Raw genomic sequence first — 14,163 nt, forward strand, 5'->3', positions numbered from 1 at the left:
TACCACAAGCGCAGATGACTCAGTTTTATTCAGCTGTTATTGAGTCGGTTCTGTGCACTTCTATAACTGTCTGGTTTGGGTCAGCCAGCAAATCAGATATAAGAAGACTACAACGGACTGTTAGGACAGCTGAAAGGATCATTGGTGTACACCTCCCCAACCTTCAGGACTTGTACAATGCCAGAGTGAAGAAACGGGCAGGGAACATCATCACAGACCCCTCCCACCCCGGCCAAAACCTGTTTGCACTTCTGCCGTCAGGCAGACGTTACAGATCTCTGCGCACTAGAACATCTAGGCACAAAAACAGTTTTTTCCCCCATGCTATCTCCAGCTTAAACAGCTAAAACAGCAATTAACACCTGCTGTATAATTCATTCAGTACTTGAGAGAGAAGCAAGAGGTTTTTTTTTTTGTGTAAATACATATACACATTTTAGAGCTGTACACACAATGCACAAATCTGTAAATAAGTCTTCTGTTTCAGATGTATACTAGAACTATTATTATTGTTTATTCTATTTATTTATGTTCTCATTTAAATGCCTGTTCTAATGTCATATATGTATGTATGTACCAAGAGCTCCTGTAAAAACCACAACAAATTCCTTGTGTGTTTGTGCACACTTGGCGAATAAAGCTCATTCTGATTCTGATTCTGATTCTGATTATATTGGTTTATATACACCCGAGAGCAAATGCTACCACAGCCATAGAGCATATTAAGAACACCTTAGACAGACTGGAATTAATATCTCCAGATTCTCCCAAATTCATTCTGGGTGATTTTAATCACTGTGAGGTAGAAAAATCCTTGAAAGGTTTCCAACAGTATGTCACATGTACTACTCGTCTGGGGAAAATATTAGATAAATGCTATGGCTCAATTTTAGGTGCATATAGATCTATTGCTCTCTCACCACTTGGTTCTTCTGATCACTACTCTGTATTACTTGCACCAGCCTATTTGCCGGTTATTAGGAGGACTGAGAAGGTTGTCAAGGTTATTAAACAATGGACTAATGATAGCATCGATAGATTAAAGGGATGCTTTGAAATAACTGATTGGAATATGCTCATAGCTCCATCAAGTGATATTAATGAGCAAGGGGACATAGTGACATCGTACATCTCCTTTTGTGTGGATAAGGGTTCAGACCTTGTTTCAGAACTCCATGGCCAGTGGTGTAGTCCCTCACCTATGGAAACATTCCACAGTTATTCCGATACCTAAAAAGAGTTCCATAGAAGCCCTAAATGATCTGAGGCCTGTTGCACTCACCTCTCTTGTGATTAAGGCAATCGAGAGGATTATTAAAAACTATATTACTAAAGTAACCGACTCACAGTTGGATCCACTTCAGTTTGCTTATCGCACAGGTAGAGGGGTTGATGATGCAAAAGTGTTTATCACAGACCTTGTTCATAAGCATCTTGAGTCTCCTAATACCACAGCCAGATTTTTGTTTGCTGATTTTTCTTCGGCATTCAAGACCTTACAGCCACATATTCTTGCATATTCACAGCATCATGGCCCAACACTTCAGAAATGTGTTGAGTGGTGTGACATCTCCTGTTTGGAACTTAACGTGAATAAGACTAAAGAGATGGTAGTAACCTTTTCTAATAAGCAGAGGCAGATGGCTATGGCAGTCCATACTGTTATTCATGGAAAACCAATTGAGATTGTCAAAGAGTACAAGTACCTGGGGACAACCTTTGACAGTCTGCTTAAATTTGCCTGTAATACAGAGGAGATATTGAGGAAATTCCAGCAGCGGCAGTACTTTCTAAGGAAGCTCAATTCCTTTGGAGTCAGTAAGAACATTCTTATCATGTTCTACTACTCCTACATTGAAAGTGTCACTACATTTTCCATTGTCTGCTGGTTTCATTCTATTAGCCTCCAAAATAGAAAAAGTCTGGAGCGCACGGCTAAAGTCTGCTCAAAAATAATTGGACTCCCTATTAGGGCACTTTCTACTATAAGTGATCAGCAAACATTGAGATTGGCTGGAAGGATTTTACAAGACACTTCACATGTCATGTTCTCTGTTTTTGAGTGGCTCCCTTCAGGGCGACGGCTTCTTTGTCCATGTTGTAGGACTCAAAGGAGGAAGGCAACCTTTGTTCCAAAACCTTTGTTCCTGTGTTTTTTTTTGTACTCTGTTATAAACATATATATAATTACTTATTTATTAATTCTTATATATGGTATGGACTAGTTTTTTGTTTTTTTTTGGTATCCACTTGAAGTGGATTTTTTATTAATATGTATTTCGTGCACACTTACTATTTATTTAATGTATGATGTTTTTTATGTGTATTGTTTACGTGACTCTACATGGCCTCATTAATTGCCCCTTGGGGACAAATAAAGTGTTTTGAAATTGAAATTGAAATTGAAATTGAAACTGCAAAGGCTTCTTGTCACTATGAATGATAAAAATCAACTTCCATGCCTCTGTGACATTCAGAATAAAAGATATCCCTCTATGAATTTTGGTTGCTAAGGTGCTCGACAATGGTTGCTAGGGAGGGGCAAGGAAGTGTTGAGGTGATTCATGATTTGCCGTTTGCTTCCCCGAGTCAAATGAAACCACCCTCATGTTTCTATGACAATTCAGTCCGGAGATATCCCTTTGATCTCTTTAAATGGAAGTCTATGAAACTTGTTGCTAAGGTGCTCTAAACGGTTGCTAGGGCGTGGCTTGATAGCTTTACAATGATCCTGAGAGACTGATTGGTTGTCTGAGTAAAATGAGCCCGCCCCCTTGTCTCTATGACACTGTGATCCAGATCTATGTTCAATACAAAATCCCTATGCAATTTACCATAGTAGGTGAAACGCATGCATTTCATGGGCCATCCTACTCCATAGTAAGTCAATGGGAAATTTTGGGCAGCTCCTGCCCCCCAGGGGTGCAGTTTTTACCCCATTTGAGGTACAGTGGGGAGAACAAGTATTTGATACACTGCCGGTTTTGCAGGTTTTCCCACTTACAAAGCATGTAGAAGTCTGTCATTTTTATCATAGGTACTCTTCTGGCGCTTTTCCACTGCATGGTACGGCTCGGTTTGGCTCGGTACGGTTCGACTCGGCGCGGAGCTTTTCCACTGCGTGGTACGACTCGGCTCGGTACGGCACGGTTCGGTTCGGTTCATTTTAGCTCGGTTGCTTTTCCACTGCAGTTAGTACCACTTCAAAGTGGGTGGGACTGATCGTTATAGTTGCCGTCTCTACTGCCATGACATCATCATATTAAATGCGAATTTTTCATTCCGTGTTTCTCCATCCACTCCTCGGCAACCAACGAGAGGAACGTCTGCACCTCGTCCACTGACCACGATTCAGCCATTTCTTTTTTTAAGTTTATACTCTTTTTTTGTTTAAGCAAATACTTTTAAAACAGGCGCTACAGCGTTGGCTGTTGTCTACTGGCTATTTAAATCTAGCGGGTTTAGTGTCACGTGTCGTAAATACAATGACGCTGGTAGTGATGATTCTGTCTGACCAATCAGTGATCTGCAGTGTTTTCACGTCACATTTTAGTATCGGTACGGTACGCTTGGAACCTCAACAGAGGTGGTACCATTTAAAGCGAGCCGAAGCGAGCCGTACCGTACCATGCAGTGGAAATGCGCCATAAGTGAGCCGTACCGAACCGAGCCGTTACCGTACCATGCAGTGGAAAAGCGCCAAAGCGTGCCGTACCGAACCGAGCCGTACCGTACCATGCAGAGGAAAAGCGCCATAAAACTGTGAGTGACGAAATCTAAAACAAAAATCCAGGGAATCACATTGTATGATGTGTAATTAATTAGCATTTTATTGCATGACATAAGTATGTTGAGGCAGCGCACCGCTTGTATGCATGGGATTCGCACGTGGGGCTGCCATATAATACTGAGACGGTTGCGACCCTTTCTCAGTGTTTATTAACCAGCTCCACTGGTCTCGCGCACGATTCGGAAGCCCACGCTGCGTCTTCTTCCGACCGTGTTAAAGACACGGCGTTTGATTTATCTGGCTCCGAGGAGTTAGATATTCTCAACACCGAATCACGTGGATATGGGGATTCGCCACCCCATATTCCCGTTATTGAGGAGTTGCTGGAGGTTGTAACCAGGGCAGTGGCTAAATTAAATGTTGAATGGCCATCTAATAAGCAGGAAGCGACTAAGAAAAATAAAATGAATGAGCGCTTTCTGCAGACCCAGTCACAATCTTTGTGTCAGAGCCTTCCCTTTTTCACTGATCTCCATACTGAATATCAATCATACCATATCAAGATCGTGGAAAAATCCATGTTCATCTCAATTATTCCCCCCCCCCCCCCCCCCCCCCCCCATGTATATTTACTCATCCATTAGGGAATCTAATGAGAATGGTTATGAGGTGATGCCTCGGGTTGAGGAATATCTTGTGAAATATTTTCTCCCCGACATTGCGTAACCCCTGATAGCTCAGACACTTCCCTCCAAATCTCGTACATCGAATTTGTTAGGGAAAGCATATATGGTGGTGGGTCGAGCCGGTACATGCCTACACATGATGGGGTTATTACAGGCATACCAGGCTGACCTCCTCAAAGAGGTGGATGATAACTGGGAGGTCTCACTCGACTGTATTACTGAATTTCGTAGAGTGGCTGACTTATCTCTCCGTATTATTAAAGGTCCCGTTCTGCGTGATCCCATGTTTCAAACTTTAGTTAGTGTGTAATGTTGCTGTTAGAGCATAAATAATATCTGTAAAATTATAAAGCTCAAAGTTCAATGCCAAGCGAGATATTTTATTTAACAGAAGTTGACTACAAAAAACGGCTCGATTGGACTACATCCCTCTACTTCCTTCTTTAATGATGTCACTAGAACCGTTTCTTGACTAACCTCCGCCCACAGGAATGCTCCCTCAACTCTACTGGCTACTTGCGCACTTCTTATAACTTAGGCTACTGTGTTTACTCAGCTCTTACGGTGATTTTCTGAAGTAAAACTGACGCTTCATCTTTTGTGTGATGTACAATAAACTTTATTAAACTCATCAGTACATGTTTGATCATCATTCAGACAGCAGACTTGTAGGCTATTAATAAATAATGGATACATAGCCTACAAGCAGATGACAAATACGTTATAATAACCGTAATTAAACTACTAAACCATACCTGTTTCATCTCTATACAGCACTCTGACTCTGTAGGCATTATTGTCCGACTCGAAATGAACGCCGTTACTGAGAGTTTCTGATATTATCATCATTCCGTGAGATGAATTTTTCCTGACAGACTGAGCGCGAGCTCATGAAGCTCCGCCCCCTGTGTCGTCCAGCAGCAGCTGATTTGCATTTAAAGGGCACACACTGAAACAGCTCGTTTTTCTGAGCCCCAAAAAATGTCAATTTAAACATGCTGTAAAAAATGATCTGTTGGGTATTTTGAGCTCAAACTTCACATACACACTCTGGGGACATCAGAGACTTATTTTACATCTTGTGAAAAGGGGCATAAAACGGGACCTTTAAAGAGACGGCCCGTGCCATTGGCCGTTCTATGGAAACACTAGTCGTCTCAGAGAGACATTTATGGCTAAATCGCTTGGGGATCGGGGAGAAGGACAGGGCCTTCCTTCTCGATGCCCCCCTTTCGCCTTCTGGCCTCTTTGGCGACGCGGCAAGAACCGTTGTTGAGAGGCTTCAGGAGGCAGAGCGACAATCAGCTATCCACAGTTGTCAGTCCAGGTCTCAGGGGGTTGCTGCCAGGGGGCAGCCTCATGGGACAGCCGCCAGCTCCTCATATTTTGAGAAGGTTGCCTCTTGTGCCCCCCCCGTATAAGGCTTGGGGCCAGAGGAAACATTCTCGCACGAAGCCCTCCATACCGAAGACAGGTCTGAGGACTGTTTCTCGGGTTAAGATGGCTTTGACTAAAAAGTCTTGTCGTAACACGCGTACCCTTATGGGCGTTCCTCCAGGAGAGCGAGTACAAGAGTCTCGCCCAGTGGTGTAGTGGTAAAAAAAGAGGTGGGTAAACTATAAATTCTGGTGGACCACAACTTGATTACCCGGTAAGGTGGGCCACTGCCTACCGGTGTATGTGTATCCTGATGACATCGCTATAGGCTATCATTTGATGGTACTACCAAGGGTATCACTGGTTGTTCCCTCATCATAGGTCACAAAATCACTATTCAATTCATACATTAATCGAAGTTCTTGTTAAAGAGACTCAAGAAGGAATAATATGGTTGAAATCTATAAAGTTTACTAAATGACAAAACAGAGAGAACAAAAATATTTAAGAGAGATAGAGAGGGAGGCTTATTATACCCAGGGCTTCCAATGCAATGCACTTGAACATAATGACAGGGATTTGGGGTTATTTTCATAGTCGATTAATCTGTTGAATATTTCCTCGATTAATTGATTAGTTGTTTGGTCTATCAGAAAAATGTGGATCAGTGTTTCCCTGTAGAGGGAAAAGTCTTTAACCTGGTGCAGGCTTGATTCCCTCTGAATGTCTTGTACAGTTGGGTTTTGACATGGTCATTACATTAAACCAGCTGCATGTAATGAATTGTTTAAAAAAAAATATATATATATATATTTTTTTTTGCCTAGTTTGAATGATTTTCTGTTGCGGCTGCGATCAAGTTTAATTCTCGCGCAGCTTGTGTTAGTAACGAGCGTGTGTTTTCTGCTCCGTGTGTGCCGTTCTCTTTGTTCCGTGTGTGTGTGTGTGTGTGTGTCGGCGCGCTGCGCTCTCTGCTCAACGTTCTGCTCTGTCATTAACGGCCCAAATGCTCGAATCATGTACCGATCGGCGATCACGCACTGTAAAAGCAAAGTCCGCTCAAATAACGTGAAATTTAGAGGTGGATAAACGCAATTTGAGGTGGATAAACGCACTTTGGAGGTGGGCAAACGCTATTTCCGAATTTTGGGAGGTGAGTAAACGGCGTTTACGTGCGTTTAGCCTCCACTACATCCCTGGTCTCGCCCCATTATGCAGCCCTTAGGAAATCGATGTCTGCTTCCCGCCGCCGATGGCACCTTGGGACACATCGGCTTCCAGCGATCACAAATCGCAGTTAGGCCTTATTTTGGATCTCTAGGTACTGGATCAACCTCCGAGGGGGTTCAGATTCAAGATACCGACTGTCAGTCAGACCAGTTCCGAGGACTGGTCTGTCAAGATAGATCCACAAGCTCCTTAACTCCTCGTTCCCTTCTAACCCCATCACAGGAAGTTTCCGAGATCCGCTTTTGGGGGAAAAGCGCATCAGTTCCGGACTCTTCCATTCGGCCTAGTATTGTATCCCCGCACCTCCTTGGAATGCATGGTCACTGTCCTAGCTCCATGGAGTCTTCAGGGCATCCTCATTCCCGTCCATTGACTACTAGAGCAGACGGTTCAACACTGAGGTGTTGTTCTGAGTCTCGTGAGGTGCTAGGGAATATGGCTCAGAGTCTAGGAAAAATCACTAGTTCCTATTCAGAGGAACCGATTCCTGGGGGCGGTGTAGGTTGTAGTCACGATGCAGGCACAATTGTCACCAGCTCGGACATTCACCTTCCTGACCATAGTCATGAATATCAAGCTAGGCCAGGCCACCACTATATGACCTTATCAAAGAGTGGACTCGCTGGCAGCAGTGTTCAACGTACTATTCTTTGGCCTGCTGTACGTGGGGGCCCTGTAGTAGTGGCTCAGGACCAATGGGTTTTTCCCGAGAGGGAACCCACTCTGCATGACCAGAGTTACGCTCATATGCCCTCGTTATGGAAAGTTATGGTTTCTGCTCCTAGAACCTGTGTTGGAAACACAGGGTCTGAGGATATTTCAGAGAGGCCATCAGGTTCTATTTTTGACAGACAATACGTCGGTGGTCTCTCTAATCAAAGAGGGGGCAGTCATCCTGTCGAGGCAGGGGCTGCAGCCCGGGGATTTCAAACTCCACCCCAAGTTGGCTTTAGCCAGGATGGAGGTCGGTTTATCGGAGGTGGTCCCGTTTCCCCTTCATGCGGACGGCCACCTTCCGCGCCACCTCTCCCGTGCTCTTCCAGCTCCGCTGGGTCTGGAATCTGGATATCATGATACAGACATGGTTGAGGCCACGTCTGTGTATGTTTTCCCCGATTGTTCTGCCCCCGGGGGTTCTAGAGTACAAAAGGGTTCTAGGGTACTGACTGGCCTGAATATAGCTTCCAAACATCTGGGCTCTCCTGGCAGGCCTTCCGCGGTAAATACGGATCAGGATGGTCCTCCCTCCTCAGTCCGAGGTCGTGATATTTCACCTTTGGCTGAAGCCCAAGAAGCTGCTGGATTGGCCCCTGAGGGGGACCAATTCACAAATTCTGGTCTCTCAACCGAGGTTGTTGAGACCATTCTAAACTCTAGAGCCCCCTCCATGAGGAAACTTAATGCATTTAAATAGAACATTTTAAATTTCATGGTGCAGAGAACGTCAGTTGGACCCAGTTAACTGCCCAGTGGCTTCAGTACTGGAGTTCCTCCAGAATCGTTTCTCTGATGGGCTCTCCCCGTCCACGCTTAGGGTCTATGTGGCGGCTATATCAGCCTTCCACACGCCTTTAAGGGTGGGCACTCTGGGGACACACCCACTCATAATTTGTTTCCTTCGTGGAGCCAGGAGGATGAGGCCTGCCATCCAGCCTAGGGTCCCCACGTGGGACCTGGCAGTGGTCCTCGAAGGGTTATCCCTGGCACCCTTCGAACCCCTGGATAAGGTGTTTGAGAAATTTGTATCCTTTAAGGTAGCCTTCCTGCTCGCTATTACTTCCCTGAAACGAGTTGGCGACCTGCAGGCGCTATCTGTGGCTCCCTCTTGCCTCGAGTTCGCTCCTGGCAGAGTGAGAGCCATTCTGCACCCTAGACCTGGCTATGTGCCTAAGGTGCCCACGAATGTGGCACGGTTTATATTCCTTCAGGCCTTTCATCCTCCACCGCATGTGTCGGCTGATCAAGCTAAACTACACTTGTTATGCCCGGTCCGGGCTCTTGAGGCCTATGTACATAGGACCTCGGGCTGGAGGAAGTCGGACCAGCTGTTTGTGTGTTTTGGGTTATCCAAGAAGGGCTCCCCGGTCTCCAAACAGACTATTAGCAAGTGGATAGTAGAGGCTATTTCTTCAGCTTACGAGGTGCGCAATCTGCCTTCACCTCTCCTGATAAAAGCCCACTCAACTAGAGGAGTGGCATCCTCTAGAGCAGGGATAGGCCACTCCAGTCCTGGAGGGCCACTGTCCTGCAGAGTTTAGCTTCAGCCCTGACAAAAACTCACCTGCCTGTATCTATCTAGTAATCCTGAAAGCATTGATTGCCTTGTTCAGGTGTGTTTAATTAGGGTTTGTGCTAAACTCTGCAGGAATTGACTATCCCTGCTCTAGAGCCTTGCTAGCAGGGGTTTCTCTCATCGTTAGCCAACTATGGTTGTAAGTTCCGTCGTTCTCAGCATAGTTCAACGAGTCAGTGTTTCCCGAAACCATCGTTTTAACGAACATTCGCAAACAGCATCGCAAAGTTGTGTGGCTGGAACGACAGCTCTCAACCTGTGGTTAGACGCATTATAGTTTCTTGTTTGCATGACATGTGGACTTAATAAATCCTTGTCTTGAGCAAAATAAGCAAGCTGACATTCATTACAATCTGTATCTTTTATTTAGAATACATACAAATGTCATTACGTCTTTAGTTTGTCAATAGATTTGAAGCACCATTTTTGAAGATTGCGCACGTGCGAACGTGCTCTAGTAAGAACGAGCCTATAATTGAATCTGGTAGTAAAGCAAAATAACTGAGAAAGATGAGAAATAGTCCTCAGATGCCATGTTCGTAATTTATAGCAAAACATCTAGCATTAATTCGATCTCAAACAGATTCATTAAAGAAAGTTATTACTCCACCACCTGCGTGACATCATTACCAACGTGGTTGAACGACCAATGTGCGACAATACGATTTCGGGAAACAGTCAGGACTGGCTAGTTGATTTCTTCAACGATGCATCGTAGGCTACTGTGCTAGTGATCCAGCGAGTTGCGTCGTTGTACGGGAAACCATTTTACACCTCTAAGACACAGAAGCCACATTAAAGGTACATTTACACAGACTCTTCATTGTGAAACTCATTTACAGAGGAATCACAATGTAACTTATGTGTTACATTTATAATACAATGTTAAATCTAGTAAAAATTTGCAGCAATTGGCACGATATCAAAGTTTAAGGAGACTCAAATGATGGGTGTTGTGTTCATAAGCGAAATTGTGTTGTGGCCACTGATCTATATAGAATAACATTATATAGATCAGTGGTTGTGGCCTACTATCTGAAAAAGAAGTCAGTTCTTGTAATGTAAGTCCACTGAGGAAGGTTGCAGTGAGAACCCATGTGCAGCTTTATTCAAATAAACATGAACAAAATAAACAAGGACTTGAACAAAACTTAACGCCCGTGAGAGTGGTTACAGGGAACAAAGCTAGACAAGAGACAACGATAAATGATGACTATGTATACACAAAGACTAAGACTTAAGCTTCCAGGAAGTTGTTATGCAGTCTGCTAAGAAGCATCATTCAAATCCTCTGTACACTACAGTGCACTCTGTTCATATCGGAGAGATTCTGCTCTCAGTTCAATGAGTCGAGTACTACCACCTTGAGATCTGTTGTCATCGCTTTAGTTCACTTGCGAATTGCTACAATGGTAAACTTTTTTTTATTTTGCATTTATTTATGATTCATTCTGTGAGTAACATTTAATGTATCATCAAAAGCTGTTGAGTCTGATAGGCATATCAAATAGACCTATAGCCTATGGACAGAAGGAGCTCCTCTTTCCTAAATGTAACTAAATTGAGTTGATCAAACTTAAATAAATGTTATAGATGACACTATTTAAATATTTTATGTTAGACTCATTAAATATAAATATGCATTACTCTTAATTAGATATAAGTAAAGTGAACACAATTTAAATGTGTCATATCTATGAAGGGCCTGAATCTTTTTTCTTTTTTTAGCGTTTATACATAAAATGTATTTTAGATGCATGTTGTCAATAGCATGTTATCATTCAATGCAAACGTACGAGAATGTGTGCTCTAACTATATTTTACATGCAAATACCTACAACTTTTTAATTAGATCACTGACTTGCACATATAACATAACCAAAACCACCACATGAAGCTGTAACTATAAGTCAGTGTGCAATGGTGGCCCTTTAAGGCTAGACAGGAAAAAGAAAAGCAATGTATCAGATCCAAAAACTTAATTTATAATTTTCCAGTATAATAAAATAAAAAATAACTACATTTAGCATAAAATGATTTAATTTAAACAGCCAATTAATTTATCAATTATTTAAAATGATTAAATAACAACTAAATCATATATCACCATTTCATGGTGCACAAGAGCAGGAACATTTCCCAGTGCGGTGCAGATAAAGAGCAGGCTGAACAAAACCAGCCAGTATATAACACATCAAACCTGTCATCCAAAGTGTGTGAATATAGTGGTCTGTTAGAGTGGTAAACAATGCTGTTGTAGCAAATGGGACATATATGATAGTCATGCTCACAGTAGTTATTAGAATGATTTGAAATGCTCTTCTCTTCATGTGGTTTTCCTCCTCTCTCTCTCTTCTTCTCTCTCCTGGTCCTGACTGCTTCAGCGCTCTGAGAACAGCCACAAGACAAAACAACTGGATGCAGAGGTAGAGGACCAACTGCAGCGATAAAAAATGTGTATATATTTGTCCATTTTCTTTCAAGTTAATAAATAAGCAACAGAAGCAGGAGCCAAGAATAGTTATCCAGGCTGCAGTGCAGCAGATCACTCTATATCTGAGAGGTTTGTACTTCAGAAAGGTTACAGGATGAACCACTGCCAGGTAACGCTCAACACAGATCAGACACTGAAATAGAGGACGGCCAGTAAGGGATAGGCCTATTAAAAAGAGTGGTAATTTTGAGATTCTCTGAAAGAAAACTGACATTATATAAAACAAACAATTCAGACAGACACCAAGCTCACAAACAGAGAGATTGAGGTTGAAGAACTCTGATGCGACTCCACTTGCTGTTCCTGTGATGATGAGCCATATAATATAGCAGTGGGTAGGAAAACCAAACAGGAGATTCATGCTGAACATAAACATTTTCGGACTTTCAAGTAACCAGAAAGAATCAGTTGTGGAGTTTGTAGATGCTTCAGGTGTGGTGAAGTTCAGTGTGTAGTTGTTCATCTCCTTGTCTGTTTGTCTTCAGCAATATATCCTGTAACTGTGATTTACTGGAAAAGAGAAGCATAAATTAACCACTGAATTATACTGAGTGAATGAACTCAGTTTAAGTAAGATTTAAATATTTTTTAATGCATCCAGTTTGAACGATCCAGTTTAGAATTCTAAAAATTCTTTGTTTACATTCAAATAACCAGAGCACTTCATTATTAAATGATATACAGTCTCTTTTAATTCAATATCTCTAAACAATTACACTTGCCCCAAAACCCTTGGACAGATGCGGTTGATTATTGTTGATGGTAAAAAAAGAAATTCAATCAAAAACAGAAGTTGATCACCTGAAGAGTGAATGTCCAGTTTCTCTGTGGATGTGTTTAAATCCCTGTGCTGTGTTTTGTACACTGACTTCACAGCTGTCACAAGAATGACTTCATCTGCTACACGTCACATAAAACATCAGATTTAAATAAACTTGTGAAAAGGAGGGATTTAGAGAGACTGATTCATCCATCCAGTCCATTTGAGAATCATTGAAAAATGTTTTGATGTTCAATGTATATTATGAGAAATTATTATTATTATTATATTATGACTTTTGATGCATGTAAACCTGTTGTAGGAGACTCCAAAACAAAATTAGGAGCCTTTAAAATAACATAATAGGGGCACTTCAAAATAAAAACTGGGGTTTAAAATGACTAACTAAACATTTGAAGAAATATGTCAACCATTATTTACATTCATGCAGAAAATTGTCTAACTTCAGTAAATATCTTTGTAGTATGATGTGTATGCAGATACAATCAGTGAACGTTCAAAGATTCAGTCTTTGACACTGGTCAGGTGTTACTCATTCAACACCTGATATTCAAATAGTCAGACTGAGCATTTAAAAACTACGACAAAGAAAACCCCACTATATATCTGTGTTATGACAGAATGTCAAGTTTGATGTAATCATTCTTCATGCCAGCCATATCTGAATTACGCATACAGAATAAACAATAAATCTGTGTAAATAACTAGAACAAACAAATGTACAACGATAAGTCAGTTTGTGGTGGAAGACAGGGCGGGACATATCGAACAGCTCCTCCCCTTTTTTTAAATAGCCAATAGCGTTTAGTTTATATCACAGCTCAGCCGGAGCCGTTGAGCCGGTAAAGCCGCAGTTTCCTCCTAATCTCAAATCGTTTCTCCTCCTAATCTCCTCAATATCGCTTTAAAATATAGCATTCTGTGCAGAATTCAAATGGGTCCGATACGTTTTCTAATACGTGCCGACTCGTGTCTCTGGACCGGAGCAGACTGTGTGTGTGCTTCGATGGTTCACGTGACACTAACAAGAAACCAGACTTCATTCGCCCCAATGGAAAGCATATTTACACTGAATCATTCCCTATCCCCTATATAGTGCACTGTGTGCCATTCGCCATGTAGAAAATAGTAACTGTGTGAATTAATTGATTTCAGGCGCAGCTTCAGCGTCTATGTATAATGTAGGGGGCGGGACACTTTAGATTCCAGAGAACATTTGATTGCACAGAAAATCCAATGAGAAGCTGAAGAGTGATTATGCATTAATTTGAGGAGATTCTCTGCATGAAAGACCCGTGACTGCAGATCAACATGCTTCTGCATTTCTCTCCGATATGGTAGAAAATGAAATAAAATGAAATGTGGAGGATTTTTATCTTTGACAAGATGATTGACAGGTCAGTTTGCATGACAGGATGCGACAGAGAGCAACCGTTAAAGACGCAATTGTATGACGTGATAGTATGTCCCAATGCTGGTCTACTCTTCTGCTACACACTCAAAAGTAAGCAGTTTTTCTTCACAAAAAGAGTACATACTTTTAGGGTGTATAGGCCAATTGAAAGGCAGCAC

General features: G+C 42.2%; 1 protein-coding gene across 1 annotated transcript; it reads right to left on the reverse strand.

The window, feature by feature from the left end:
* Window positions 1-10,084: 10,084 nt before the first annotated feature.
* On the reverse strand, window positions 10,085-12,273 carry LOC309506564 (C-C chemokine receptor type 8-like; the record flags this gene model as incomplete). Its single annotated transcript, XM_082180407.1, has 2 exons — window positions 10,085-10,092; window positions 11,517-12,273. 2 exons carry the CDS (start codon window positions 12,271-12,273, stop codon window positions 10,085-10,087), a joined length of 765 nt encoding a protein of 254 aa, XP_082036533.1.
* Between the last annotated feature and the right edge of the window lie 1,890 nt (window positions 12,274-14,163).

The sequence above is a fragment of the Leuciscus leuciscus genome (assembly GCF_965113295.1).
Source record: "Leuciscus leuciscus genome assembly, chromosome: 9".
In the NCBI taxonomy this organism is placed as follows: Eukaryota; Metazoa; Chordata; class Actinopteri; order Cypriniformes; family Leuciscidae; genus Leuciscus; species Leuciscus leuciscus.